A 15479-nucleotide genomic window follows, 5' to 3' on the forward strand; every position below is an offset into this window, starting at 1 on the left:
AGCTGTAGACAGAGCCCTCAAGAACAATCTCTTGAGAGTTACTGATGTAACATGCGGCTGGACAAGAGGACCACCAAGACATAAAGTAACTTGGTGGTGGGATGAGGGTGTAGAGGCTGCAGTTGAAAAGAAGGCTTTTCTGGGAATGGAAGAAGGGTGGTAGCAAAGAGGAATATTTGGCTGACAAGCGTAGGGCTAGAAGAGAGGTATACAGGGCAAAGTCTGAGTCACAGAGACTTTTACTTGATAACCTAAATCATGGGGAATGGAAAAATATGATATTTAGGTTGGCAGGTCAGGTGAAGAGGGATAATCGGGATATTATAGGTGAGCGGTGTGTGAAGAATGATGTAGGAAGGGTAGTGGTGAACAGTGAGGATATTAAAGATGCATGGAGAGAGCATTATAGCCGGTTGTTGAATGAGGAGTTTGACTGGGACAGAGAAGGTTTGGAGCCAGCAGATCCAGTGTCTGGCCCTTGGCCTTTGATTGATGCTGCTACTGTGAGTGAGGCAATAGGCAGGATGAAGGTGGGGAAGGCAGCAGGTGTGTCTGGGTTGACTGCCGAAATGTTGAAGGCCTCAGGCGATATAGGGGTGAAGTTAGTACCTACCTGATAAATAAGATTGTTTATGAATGTGTTGTCCCAGATGATTGGCTGAAGAGTGTAATTGTAAATGTGTATAAAGGAAAGGGTGATGCCCTGGAAAGAGGAAATTATAGAGGTATAAAGCTTTTAGATCAGATAATGAAGGTAATGGAGAGAGTTTTAGAAGGTGTGATTAGAGAAAGAGTGAATACTGATGAGATGCAGTTCGGGTTTATGCCAGGCAGGGGGACCACTGATGCCATATTCATTGTTCGACAGCTTCAGGAAAAATATATTGGTAGGAGAAGGGATCTTTATTTTGTTTTTCTTGATTTGGAAAAGGCCTTTGACAGAGTCCCTAGAGGCGTGGTGAAGTGGACAATGAGAAAGCTTGGCTTGGAGGAGTGGCTGATTAGGGTGGTTATGGCTATGTATGTGGGTGCTCACACCCACGTAAGAGTGAATGGAGATTTGAGTGATGGGTTTTCCATGAATGTTGGTGTGCATCAAGGGTCAGTTTTGAGTCCCATGTTTTTTATCATGGTACTTGAAGCCCTTTCACATGACTTTAGAAACGGACTCCCGTGGGAGTTTTGTATACTGATGATTTGGTGTTGAGTGCAGAGAACGAAAGGGAGGTGGAGGAAGGTTTAGGAAGTGGAGAGATGGTATGGGGCACAAGGGCTTAAGGGTAAATGCAGATGAAACAAAAGTGATGATATCTAGGGTTGGTGGCGGTACTGTCAAAGACGAGGGAGAGTGGCCATGTGCAGTCTGCCACAAGGGGGTGGGAAGTAATTCCACCTTGTGTGGTGTTTGTGATAAATGGGTGGATAAGAGATGTAGTGGTATCAGAGGTAGACTGCGAGATAATGCTGATTTTATGTGTACGGCATGTCGGGGAGAGCAGGTGGAGATTGTCAGATGTGAAAGAATTGAACTTACTGGTGAATCTCTTGAGTGTGTGGAAGAGTTTTGCTATTTGGGAGACATGTTGTGTGTTGGAGGTGGGGCTGAAGCTAGCTCTGTGGCTAGGGTGAGAAGTGGTTGGAAGAAGTTCAGGGAGCTCTTGCCTCTCCTGACATTGAGAGCACTCTCCCTATGTGCTATGGGGGCTTTGTATGCAGCATGTGTTAGGAGCGTAATGCTGTATGGTTGTGAGACCTGGGCAGTGAAGGAGGAGGATATTCGCCGGCTCAGACGTACAGAAATCACAATGATTAGGTGGATGTGTAATGCATCCCTGCGTCCAAGGTCTGGGGGGGCTGGGTTCACGATGGAAGAGTTGAGAGGTAGGATGGGACTGGAGTGTATTGGTGTTGTGATGAGGAGAGGTAGATTGAGGTGGTTTGGACATATGGAGAGGATGGGGGATGATAATTGGGTGAGGAAGGTGAGAAGTGTTAATATTGGGGGTGGGGTTATGAGGGGTAGACCGAGAAAGACATGGGACGAGGTCATTAAGTGTGACCTTAGGGTTAAGGGACTGAACAGGGAGGCTGCAATGGATCGTGCAGCGTGGAGAGCCGCCGTTAGGTGACCAAGGCCAACACATGCAAGCATGTTGGAGCCTTTAAAAACGAAACAAAATGATATATATATATATACAGTGAGCTCGCACAGTGCGCGAGAGATTGGGCGGTGCACAAGCTCGCGCACTGGGAATTCGCGTACTAGGAATACATAATCTTATGGGAATAATTACATATGGGCGGTACCCCCTCATACCTGGACATTTTTTGGCCCTTAGAGACATAATAAAGGTCATATGTTTCAGACATTGTACTAAGCTATAGCTACAATAACAAAATATGGGTAGTCACCTTAACAACAGTTGACAACAGGCCTGATGACCTTAAATAACAGGGGTTCCGAGGCACGGCAACACTTACAGCGCCGCACTCCCCACCGCACCAACACTTCCCTCCACAGACTCCTCTTGAGCACCTTCCCCAGGAGCATCAAAGTCACTCACTTCGGCCATAAACCCTTCAAAGTCCAATGCTGACACTTCTGACATTGCATCCTCTTCATCCTCAACAGGAACAGGAGCAGACGATGTCGATGGTTCTGCAATTTCACCAACTTGAGCCCGCTGTGTGTAGCTTGTTATAAGCGTCTGTCTTCTCCTGTTTATTTCTTCCCTGTGCTTGTCTGTGTAGAAACGGAAGATTTGTCGATACCAACCAGAAGTTCCTCCGTTCTTAGGTTGCTCACTTCCAGTTCCTTCACCTCCTCCTTGAGCTTATCCACGGCAGCAAGGATCTTGCTAATGTTTAACATACACAGCTCAGTCCTGCCTTCCATCACGCATCAACATGACAACACATGACGCGCTGTGTGAGGGGTGGTCGTGCACTAGTAGAAAATGGCATTTTTGAGCCACTCCTTGCCTCTGCCTCGCGTTCTATGCAGTAAACTCGCACATTGAAGGGTTTTTGGTTATGATTTTTGGTCACTCATGCACAAGGCGAATCGCGCACTGCGATGACGCACACTGTGCGAGCCTACTGTATATATATATATATATTTATGTAAATTTTGTGTATATATTACTGTAATGTTATAGATACGAAACTGAGACACTAACTGGCCTCCCTTATCAAAAACACAATGATCACAAGGTTAGGAAATGGACAAACTATATATAATAGCAGACCCAGGAATAGGACAAAGCCAAACCTTGAAGCACATTACCCTATTCACCTTGACAAAATATGATTAACCATGGAAAGTGTTCTGAAGCATTATGCTGTGGGTAATACGACCCTGCTGTATCTGCTACGAAAAAGTGACTCATACAAGATACTGAACCTGTAATTAAGGTTATGCTGTATATATTTCATGATTAGTTATAATCTACACGACTAAAGCTTATAACACAGAGTGCAATCTGACATCATACAACAACACAGCTGCCACCAAAAAGTCAATGTACTGTACTGGTATCAGCTTTAGTTCAGAAAGCAAAAATGACTCAATTCAATCACCAGGATAATAAAGCATACTTAGAAAATTGGCTAAGACTTGCAATCAAACCTCAAGCCTAACCAATACAATTACAGTACTGTACTGTACGGTACATGGGCTGCAGCTGATTGGTCCCATGTGTAGGATGAGGGGCATACATCCCACACCACTAACCCGTGCTGATCCATGAGATTGTTCCTTATTCTAACCCGCTGTAATCCTCGTTTGTGCAAGGCAGCTAACATATTTAGCCTGGGAATTAGGTTGCTCAAGATACTTAAGTGGCCATACAAAAACATCAATAAATGTTAGTGCTTTCACATGCACATGATGTACTGAGACATGAAGACCCATTCAGGTAAGTGTGGCAAAAGATCAGTCAACTTGCCCCTGCCTCCTAAATTTCAGCAGCATTGATGGAAGATCTGTCAATGTTATCAAATCTGGAAGCTTTAGATTACTGAACCATGGGATATGAAGAGAATATCCCACTCCTTATATTCAAGCCTCATCAGTAACCAATGCTGACAGGAAAATTCATATACAGTATGTAGGCTACTTTTATTTTCATTTCATTATCCAATCCTACACTGCCCCATGAGGAGCGTAGGAGCCTGGGGCTAGGCATGTTGGTCCTGACATTTAAGATGAAAGTGACCAGCCTCACTCATCCATGAGTGGCACTATGTGAACAATAAACCCCAATCACCCCTTGAATATAAACCTCCTCTGGTTTAATCCAATTGGAGCACCGTAATTACCCACTAAACCACCAGGTGCCAAAATTTGGTTATATGGTTATCACCCAGCGTAGTAAACGGTTTCCTCATGTACAGGAAACCATTTGGCTTGTCACTCAGTGTAGAGTCACCCACAGGCTGAAGGAAGAGGAAAGAGAGACAGAAGAGGGAATGTAAAGTCATCCGTATGCAGAAGGACGTGGAAAGAATGAGGGAAAGAAAGACAGAAGAGGATGGAAGGAAAGAAGGATGGTGAGGAAGTTTGGTTCCTTACCAGTTACTAGTTACTATTTATTAATGTACATACATTTATATATGTATGTATGTATGTATATATATATATATATATATATATATATACTGCATATATATATATATATATATATATATATATATATATATATATATATATATATATACACACACACAGTAATCCCCGTACTATCCGGATGCCCACTTTCCGGATATTTTGGTCCTGGGATCCAATATTCAAAAAAAAAAAAAAAAAAAAAAAAAAAAAAAAAAAAAACTTTTTTCCACCCATAATTTGAACTCAGCAGACCAGCTGTGTTTTGGTGCATAGTTCCGCCGCCGTCCTCTAGAGCGCCCCTGCATCCTCCCCACTTACCGCCCGTCTCTTGTCGTGAGTGCACGCTCGTGATCATGGCCGCCCACGTGCTCGCTTTTGTGGTAGTGCCTTACCTGCTGCAGGCTCTGCTGCTGCTCTCGTGCCTCTTGTTAGTGTGTGTGATGATGGCCCCGCCGCCTGAGAAGAGGAAGAGAGTAGTTTTGACTCTGAAGAAGAAGAGGGAGATATTGGACAAGGTGGATGCGGGATGGTCAACCTCACGCAGCCTTCGTGAATTCAGCCTGGCCTGATCTACTTTGTTTGATATCAAGAGATCCCGCGACAAACTCATGCAGTACACGGCTGACTTCTTGTCGAAAAGCAAACGCAACATGGAGAGGAAGATGATGTTTACTCCCCAGTATGCTAAAGTCGACCGCTTCACGTTGATTTGGTATCGAGAGCAACGTGCTGCTGGTGTGCTGGTGCGTGGCATGGAGCTGAAGGCTGCTGCTGAGAAGTTCGCAAGGTTTCACGACGCCCTAGACTTCAAGGCATCTGAGGGTTGGCTCCGAGTTCAAGTTACGACATGGCCTTACCAACTGTAAGGCCGATGGCGAAGCTATGGATGCCAACGCCCAACCCCCCACCATCCCCCAAACCACCCTTCACCCCTACCCATCTAACCCCAATCCCCCACCCCCTCCCCTCCCCATCACCCCCCAACCCCCAGCCCCCCACCACCACCCCCATCCTCCACCCATTTCCCACCCCCTTCCCACATACAGGTCCCTCACCTGCCTGCCCCCACCCCTCACCCATCAATCCCACCCCCACCCCACCTCCCCAACCACCCCCCTCACCCCACCATACCGCCTCACAGCCCCCCAAACGTAACACACCTGCCGATTATGCCTAAGCGTGTCAAAACATTCTGATGCTCATCTTTTAGGGTTTAAGAGTAAATGTTGATAAAACAAAAGTGATGATATCTAGGGCTGGGGGTAGTACTGTCAAAGAAAAAGGAAAGTGGCCGAAGGCGATTTGTCACAAGGGAGTGGGAAGTACAGTAATTCCATATTGCACCTGCCGATTATGCCTGTCCTGAACGTGTCAAAACATTCCGATGCCCATCTTTTAGGGGTTAAAAGTAAATGCACATAAAACAAAAGTGATGGTATCCAAGGCTGGGGGTGGTACTGTCAAAGAAAGAGGAGAGTGACCACATGCGATTTGTCACAAGGGCGTGGGAAGTAATTCCATCTTATGCAGTGTTTGTGATAAGTGGCTGCATAAGAGATGTTGAGGTATTAGAGGTAGATTGCAAGACAATGCTGATATCATGCATGCAGTATGTCAGGGAATGCGTATGGATAATACCAGGTGTGAAAGGACTGAACCTGCTGATGAGTTTCTTGAGTGTGTGGAAGAGTTTTGTTATTTGGGAGACCTGTTATATGCTGGAGGTGGGACAGGAACTAGCTCTGTGGCTAGAGTGAGGAGTGGTTGGAAGAAGTTCAGGGAGCTGTTGCCTCTCCTAAGATTGAGAGGACTCTCCCTCCATGCTAGGGGATCTTCGTATACAGCATGTGTTAGGAATATAATGGTGTATGGTAGTGAGACCTGGGCAGTAAAGAGGATATTCACGGACTCAAATGTACAGAAATGGCAATGATCAGGTGGATGTGCAGTGCATCTTTGAGTGTAAGGCCTGGGGGGGCCAGGTTTACGATGGATGAGAGGTAGGATGGGACTGGAATGTATTGGTGTTGTGATGAGGAGAGGTAGATTGAGATGGTCTGGGCATGTGGTGAGGATGGGGGATGATAACTGGGTGCAGAAAGAGAGAAGTGTTAATACTGGGGGTAGGGTAGTGAGGGGTAGACCGAAAAAGACCTGGGACGAGGTCACTGAGTGTGACCTCAGGGTTAAAGGGACTAAATAGGGAAGCTTCCAGAGATCAAGATGGAAAGCCACCATTAGGAGACCAAGCCAATGCTTGCATGCATGTTGGAGTCTTCAAAAATGAAAACGATTATCCTTCATAATTGTATCATTCATTTCCAATGCCCAGATTCTGTAGGAAATAACATTTACGTTACTAATGCCTGTATAATTTATTTATAGCACCCAAATTCTGCAAAGATATCATTTATGTTACTCAAGAACACTAACGATTGTTGACGTCAGCAGCGGTCCTACAGAGGGCAATGGGTTGAATCAGCCCCATAACTCATTCGTCTCCAATTAGGTTAGGCTGAAATAGGTTTGTTAGGTCATGTTGCATTGTTAGGTCAGGTCATACTGGGAAAGTGACAAGACTGACTTAGGTGCCACAACATCCAGAAGTTCAACATAGCCAATAGCTGTTTGCCATGGTTTGCCTGTAAAACCTAAGGCTGTATTGCTGATACTTCAATAATATGTACTTCCACAACTTTTTACAGCTACCATAGTGGTAATTTTGTTATAGCTGAGAAAAAAAAAGGGCAAAGGTAAATTCTATGCATAGGAGCTCTCCTCCATTTACACTGAAATTTACTGTAGTTTATTTAAAATAAACCAAAACTCTTTACCAGTCTGAATTTCCACCTTACCTACCCAGTCTACAAGCTATATTAAGGTAGAAAAAAAAAAAAAAAAGGTGGTGGGGCAGTTCTAAGTGATGCCTATTATAGGATTTACTTAGTACTTTAATGTGCCTTTGTATTTTCGGTCTGTGTCTGTAACAAGAGGCATTACAACACTTCCTGGCACTTACAATTATGAATAATAATACAATACTTCCATTACGGGTTAAGTTTGGTAACAACTAGTCTTGTTACCCCGGAAAATGTACAGAATCTACCATAGCCAAACCTAAAATGGCATTCTTGTAAAGCTAACCTAACCAATCTTGCTCTAAAGCAAAGAGGCAGTGTTTCTAAAAGTTCCCATGAATTATTGGGCCTGCGTATGAATTGGGTTCTTATCTCTACTGCACAGGATCATGTTCCAGTTTCCATGTTAAAGGTGGTCAGTTTCCTTTGTTTACTCTCAATCTCTACCTCTTTCGACCATAAAAAAAAAAAAAATGTAATTAAAAACAAGCGAAGAATCAGCACATACCACCACTGAGCCTCTTACTCTAAAATTGACATTTGTCAGATGATGATATCCGCAAAGCTGCAATGTTTAGCCCTTATCTAACTACAGAATTTCCGTTACACAAACATCGTACATCATACTCAGTCTTTGCTATCGTTTTTTATTGCCTTTTACACTTTGCTGTCCCACTCTAACTCCACCATATCTTACTGGTTGACAGTGTTAAACTACAGTAATACGTACCAATACTCGTAACCTTCACTTGTGATAAATGATGGAGTCTATTGATGACGCATGCGCACAAGGAACATGACGTCAGTGAGAAACACTGAGTTGCCATCAGTGGGTGATACCTAGCGGGTAAAGCGCGGGCCATTTAAATGGGCTTTAAACCACGTTTCCAAAACAATACTTCCCAAACAGGTTTTGTTGCTGAGTGTAGGTGAGTTTAGGTAGCTAAGGGTGAACCAAAATTGAAATGCATTTTTTGTTCAAAAATTCGTCTGAAATCTCCCCTTAAGGATATGTATGATAGGAATGGTTCAAAACCCGGGAGTGTGATCCCGTGACAGCGTACAACTCAAGGCCGTAGTAGTTTTATTGGCCTTGCTACTACTGACAAGTGTGGACAGTCGCCAGCGCAGAACATGACTACCCGCTCTCTGATGCCACCTCACCACGTGGCTCATGATCACTTACGTTGATTAGGTGTTATCTTTGGTTACGGGTTTGAGCTATAATGAAGAGTGGTAGGTAGAAAAAGGAGGGGTGAAGAGAGAAGGGAGGAGAGAAGGAGATGGCAGGAGGCTGAGTGTATGTGTGTGTTTAGATTTTTGGAAAACTGCCGGGGGGGGGGGGGCGGACGTTACCCCCTTGGATCCGCCCCAGTGCTTTTTGCAGCGTCCATGTCTGCTAACAGGAAGGATCGAGTGCAACAGTACCGGTACTACAGGGTAGGAAAGACATTCCAAAATCAGGGAAACACGTTAAAAACCTATGATTTGCTCCTCTGAATCAGAATATCAAAGGAACTGGACATTTTCAGGATATGTTCAGCTCATTTCCTCAAGGTAAGTAATCGTGTTATTATTCTTCTATCCTAAAGTGTTTCAAGGTCATTTTTCCAATAAACAGCATGCATTGTAAGTTGGTACCACACGTGAGAGTTGCAATGGCTTTTTATTCGTCTTCGCAAATAGGTAGCCACAAGATAGGGCTGACAATGGTCGAAGTTTAGTGGGACCTGGGCTCCCCAGTCAGACCCTCGGCCGCTTCACTGGGCCCCCCTCCATTTGAACTTTGGAATACATAGTGTGCACTTTTTTTTTTTTTTCTTTTACGTGTGACTCTGGGCAAAGGCTTCAGGGCCTATTTCTTAGGGGAGTGACCTATCCCAAGGCCCATCTCCTACACCTCCACATGTCACCATTTCGGCGCTAACACCCACCATCTATATTGAATACATGCTAGGGCTGTCTCATACAGGACTGGTGTATTGGTATTAGCGGGGGTATTTCTGCGACATGGTAGATCAGGAAAGTCTGCTTTTAGGAAATTCAAATCCTTAAACTGTTCCCTGCCCCAGCCGGGATTCGATCCTGGGTCCATTAGGACTGCAGCCCGCCTCTCTACCGATTAAGCCACCGCCTCCCCCACTTACACCTTTGTCACCCCCCCCCCCATACAAAACCATCTGAACTAGACACGCAGCCAATGATCAGGCTCGAATCAAAGAGGTTTATATTCCAGTCACTGGAGAAATAAAGATCTTCAAATTATTCTACTTTTCCCAGCATAACACGTTTTCTCTTGTTCAAAGTAATCTTTGTACAAAACAGCTTTAGATCGACTTTTCCATGTGTTGGTTGTCCTAGACCAATGGTTCTTAACCTTTTTACTACCACGCCCCCTCTTGTAGTTGATCCTAATTCTATCCACGTCCCCCTCGCATCTTCAACCAATGAGATAAAATTCCCTCCCAGATTTTAAGGAAAAACTGAAAAAAATAATGGTGTTTTTAGTCATTTTACTGAGCATGAATTCTGTGTAAACAATATACCTAGCATATTTAATGAGGTTACTTTCTTACTAATTTAATGAGACACTCGACACTGCCTCTTAGCTACCAGATCTTGGATGCGTGGTCGAATGACAGAGAATGCACAACTTAAGTCCCCTTCAACGTTCAGCCGGTTTCTGAACTTGGTCTTGAAAGCAACGAGCATGGAAAATGCAGCTTCACAAAGATACGTGGATCCATACATTGTCAGAATCCGAAGTGTTTGATGTGAGATCAGAGGGTAAAATGGAAGGTACTTGACCCAGAACATTTCAAGATCCAATGGGTTCCTGATGAATTTCCAGGCTCCACGCTTCTCATCTATATCTGGGAAGTATCAGATGAATTCAGCTTTCAAGTCAGTCAGATGAGTGATTATTTGTTTCTTCAACTCAGAATCAAGGTAACTGTGAATGAGAGCAGAATCCAGGTTACTAAAACTGGCTTTATTTCAATCCTGAATTCGACATTTCCAGAGGTCAAGTTTGGTCATGAAGGCTCGAATGGTGTCGTAGATGATGTTTTCCCCTTGTAGTTTAAGGCTGATTGCATTCAGCACTGCGAAGATGTCCACCAGGTAAGCTAGAGATAGTAGAAACCCTTCAGACTGAAACTTGTCATGGAGATCTGCCTTCTGCTGCGAATCTAGAAATACCGTATTGCTACTAAAATGCAGCATAGTGCCCCCTTGAATACCCAGGCACCCCCACAAGGAATGCAGCATAGTGCCCCCGTGAACTCCCTGACACCCCCATAAGGAGCCCACAGAGGAGCAGCAGCAGCGCGCCGGGACTTGGTGCGACAACAGCCTAAGTCAGCCCGGACCGCGTGCCCCTATGACCCGGAGCCCGCCCACCGTCACCATAGCAGGAATACTGCACTACCTTCTGGGTGAGCCTTCGCCAACCAGCTAAGGGGTGGAGCTGCCTATCCAGCTCCTGCCAACACCCCAAAGGAGACGGCCAGTAGCCGCTCCCACCTTCGTCAGGAGACGGATGGTAGCCTCTCTGAAGGTGTCTTCCTCTTTGAGACGGCCAGTAGCTGCTCGCCCCTTGCTAAGGAAACGGCCTGCAGCCGCCCTGAGGGTAATCAGGAGACGGCCGGTAGTCGCTCCCGCCTTCATCAGGAGACGACCTATGGTCACTTTGAAGGTGTTCTTCCGGAGACGGCCAGTAGCCACTCCAAACCCCTCCTGAAGTAGACGGTCTGTAGCCGCTCCCACCTTCGTCAGATGGCCTGTAGCCACTCCGAAGGTGTTCCCCCTGAGATGGCCGGTAGCCGCTCACCCCTCGCTAAGGAGACGGCCGGCAGCCGCTCACCCCTCACTAAGGAGACGGCCGGTAGCTGCTCACCCCTCGCTAAGGAGATGGCCGGTAGCCGCTCACCCCTCGCTAAGGAGACGGCCGGTAGCTGCTCACCCCTCGCTAAGGAGACGGCTGGTAGCCGCTCACCCCTCGCTAAGGAGACGGCCGGTAGCCACTCTGAGGGTAACGAGGAGATGGCCTGTAGCTGCTCCCGCCTTCATCAGAAGGCCTGTAGCCACTCCAAAGGTGTTCCCCCTGAGATGGCCGGTAGCAGCACCACACCCCTCCTGAAGGAGTCGGCCTGTAGCTGCTTCCGCCTTCATCAGACGGCCTGTAGCTGCTCCGATGGTGTTCCCCCTGAGACAGCCGGTAGCCTCTCACCCCTCCTGAAGGAGGCGGCCTGTAGCTGCTCTGAGGGTAACAAGGAGACGGCCGGTAGCTGCTCCCGCTTTTGTCAGACGGCCAGCAGCCGCTCCGAAGGTGTTCCCCCTGAGTCAGCCTGTAGCCGCTTCACACACACCCTGCAGGAGGCGGCCTGTAGTCGTTCTGAAGGTGCCCCTGGGTTTGCTGGCAGTCACTCACCTTCTCAGGCCACGGCTAGTAGCCAGGCTTTGACGGCTTGTAGCCACGCCCCCAGGAAGCCATGGCCAGTAGCCGGGCCCTACGGCAAGAAGCGGCCGATAGCTGCCCCGCCGCCTAAACTTGATGCCTGTTCCCCGACCCCCAACTATAGCACTGATAGAACTTGGGCTTAGTTTCCCTCTAATATCTTAACACACTGCCCGATGCTTAGGTCACTGTTTCACTGTCACTGTACTTCCACTGTCACTTACTGTCAGGGCTGGGTAGGATGGCGGCGTTGGTGGAGGGCGACGGGAGAGCTCACAGCCTGGCTCCTGATAGGGGCTGAGTTCTGCCAGGGGCCTCCGTGTCCTGCAGCCACGGGATCATTCGTAGAGACGTCCTCTCTTGTCCAGAGCTGCGTGTGGTGAAAGGTCTCGCACTGTTGGGGCTGGGAACTGGGGTCTGGCCCTCGGGACTGGGGCCAAAGAGTTTCCTGAAGCGTTCACTCAGGCACCTGACGGAGGACGAATGTCGTCTGCATCAGGGTGGGGACAGGTCTTGCCCAGGCGTCCTGGGGGGTGGCCTCAGGGGCCCATCGGCTGCAGTCTCCTGCCGTTGGGGACGCCGTCAGGAGTGGGCTGCGGCGTCGGAGTCTGTCAGGTAGGGTCCCTCTGGAGCCAGCTGGGCAGAGAATAACCCTAGGGATAGCACAGGGCCTCTCCACGGATCCTCAGGGCTGAGGCCTTCCTCCTGAAGGTTGCCTCGCTGGTGATGGACAGTAGGGTCGTCTGCACCCCCGCCGGTCGACAGGTCTGATGGCAGAATGCCCTGTCGTAGTGTCGAAGTCACAAGGGGCGAGGGGCTTTGGTGCTCCTCCCCAGCGTGGCTGCCGGCTGTAGCTGGGTTCTCATGGGCAACAAAATGAGGGCGGCTGCAGGCCATCCCTTCATCGTGGGCGTGGCTACTGGCCGTTGCCTGGGCCCAAATCCTTGACAGGGATAAAAGTGAAATGCAGCTACCGGCCATCACTTGCCTGTCGGCGTGGCTACCGGCCGTCGCCTGAGCCCCATATGGAGGACAACGTGCTGACAAGGAGCAGCTACAGGCCGTCTCCTGCCAACGGGCGTGGCTACAGGTCATTGCCTGTGTCTTGTCCTCTGAGGGAACTACAGGAGGAGAGGGAACGTACCCTTCTGTCCCCAGCACGACTACCAGCCGTCACTGGTTCCTGTAGGGGGGTATAGCAGCACCTGACAGAGGAGTGGCTACCAGCCGTCTCCTGCTGTGTGGCCTGGCTACAGGCCGTGGCCTTTTAAGGACGCAGCTACCGGCCATCGCCTGAATCCAGCTACAGGCCGTGGCTCTTAAAGGGGAGCGGCTACTGGCCGTCTCCTGCAGGGCAGAGCAGCTGCAGGCCGTCTCTGAGAAAGCGGCTGCCGGCCGCCTCCTGAAGGTCTGAGCGGCTACTGGCCTTCTCACAAAGGGCGCGGCTGCTGGCCGTCGCTGGGATGCTGCTTGGAGCAAAGGAAGTAACTCCACCCCGATCCTGTCGAGGGTCAGCTCGCCCGCAAGGTAGTCTCCGTTTTCTGCTATGGTGGCTGCGGGCGAGTTCCGGGTCATAAGGGCGCGCGACCCGGGCGGACTTTACGTCCCTGTCGGCCGGGGTCAGGTCGCGCTCTGTCTGCCCCTCAGTAGGCTCCTCCTCGGGGTGTTGTGATGCCCTCGGTGACCATTCCCAGCATTTTAGTATGTATTTGTATGTTGTGAGCACTGCCACTAATAAGCCCGCCACTGTACCTGTGCCCCATTTTGTATACCATTGCATGTATATTGTAAGAGAATTGAATTAAGGCAATACATGTGTTAAGGTAGCCTGTCGAGTTTTTATGCCCTGTTCCTCTGTTAATGTGTTCTAGTTCCGTCTCGAAAGAGGACCCCGCTCAGTATAGTGTCTTTAGGACGAGAATAGAAACAACTAGCATAACAATGATCATAAACACTTGATTATTAAGAAACAAATCAACAAGATCATAGATACAACATTACCATAACCACCACATGATTATAAGCACCACGTACCAACTACTGACGATATACAATCGGAATTCAAAACTTGCACATAAACACAGCAGCATTGGGCCGCTTAAACCATTTTTAGGTAAATACGAAGGGTGATCAGAAAGTAATGACAGTTCGTGCTATAACATGAAAACCTTGAATGATGGGAGGTAGGGGAGCAAGGAGAGTGCAGAGTTGCCTGTCCTTACGAGTTTGAACTTGTCGCCGTATGCCTGACTTTTCTTGTTTTATTGTTGTGAGTGAATGCTTCACTCTTGTTTTTGCTCTCTGGCCAGAAACATGGATTACTCGAAAGAAGGCTGCAGGTTCTACATTTTTACGAGGTGGAAACTGGGAAAGAAAGCAACAGAGATTCGAGGGGAATTATTACAAGTTTATCCAGACACTACTCCTTCCCTGGAAACTGTTTCCCGGTGGATTCGTGCTTTCACAGCAGGAAAAACTGAATTGAAAGATGAACAACGTTCTGGACGCCCCCGGACATCCATGACCGAAGCAACAACTGTCCGTGCACAGTCCATCATTGACGAGGATCCAACTGTAACTCTTAGGTTCTTAGCCTTGGAGCTTGATATCAGTTATGGGAGTGCATATGACATCGTGCATGAACAATTACACCTGAGGAAGAAGTGTTGTCGATGGATACCCCATTTGTTGACTGATGAGCAAAAGGCTGAACGGGTGAGGATTTGTCGTGTCTGGCTTGCTGAATTTGAACCAAATGGTCCAAAACGGTTCTCAGATGTTGCTACTGGAGATGAGTGTTGGATTTCATTCTTCACAACCCGTGACAAGCAGTCAAACATGGTGTGGTTGGGCGATGAAGACCCTCAACCTCAGATTTTGAAGGAAGGATTTCGCAGCCGGAAGCGCCTTTTCACCATCTTTTTCAATTCTCAAGGACCAATATGCGTGGATGTGATGCCTGAAAAGTCCACTATCACAGCCCAATACTACACAGACCAGGTCCTTCCACAAGTCTTGGAACACAAGGCCAACACCGCACCAACCCGCCGTCGGTCTCGCCTTTTGCTGCACCACGACAATGCTGCACCCCACAAAGCTCGCTTCACTATGCAGTACCTGGAACAACAAGGTATAACTCTGCTCCCCCACCCACCCTACTCCCCTGACCTGGCTCCCTGTGACTTTCGGTTGTTTCCAAAAATTAAATCTGCCATCGCTGGGAAGCAATTTCATTGCATCCAAGACTTGGCACGGACCGTCAATTCAGAACTCCGAAGTATACCGTCTTCAGAGTACCACGCTTTCTTCATGAAGTGGAGAAAGAGAATGGAACGCTGCATAGAGATTGGAGGGGAGTACTTTGAAGGAATGTGAGTCATAGTTTGATAGTTCTTCATGCTAATAAAAGTTTATGGACTCACTGTCATTTCTTTCTAATCACCCCTCGTATAACAACTGGGATAAAACATACCTCAGCAGGCTCAATTGAAGAAATAAGTGAATGAGGCGACTGACACTGAAGGCCCGGTAACACATAAAGACATTTAAATAT

The 15479-nt window shown here is 47.7% G+C and overlaps 1 protein-coding gene across 1 annotated transcript in view; it reads right to left on the reverse strand.

Annotated features, from left to right (window-relative positions):
* LOC145392487 (uncharacterized) overlaps positions 1-10218 on the reverse strand; it is an 80204-nt gene extending 69986 nt beyond the window's left edge. The window contains exons 1-2 of the mRNA XM_080266881.1: positions 10081-10218; positions 5002-5031 (exon numbers count right to left, since the gene is read on the reverse strand). Of these exons, the coding sequence (XP_080123007.1) occupies positions 5002-5031; positions 10081-10218 (168 nt within the window). The remainder of the gene's footprint in view (positions 1-5001; positions 5032-10080) is intronic.
* Positions 10219-15479: the final 5261 nt, after the last annotated feature.

The sequence above is a fragment of the Coenobita brevimanus genome, chromosome 22, assembly GCF_032717465.1.
Source record: "Coenobita brevimanus isolate Jiangsu-jjx chromosome 22, ASM3271746v2, whole genome shotgun sequence".
Classification (NCBI taxonomy): domain Eukaryota; kingdom Metazoa; phylum Arthropoda; class Malacostraca; order Decapoda; family Coenobitidae; genus Coenobita; species Coenobita brevimanus.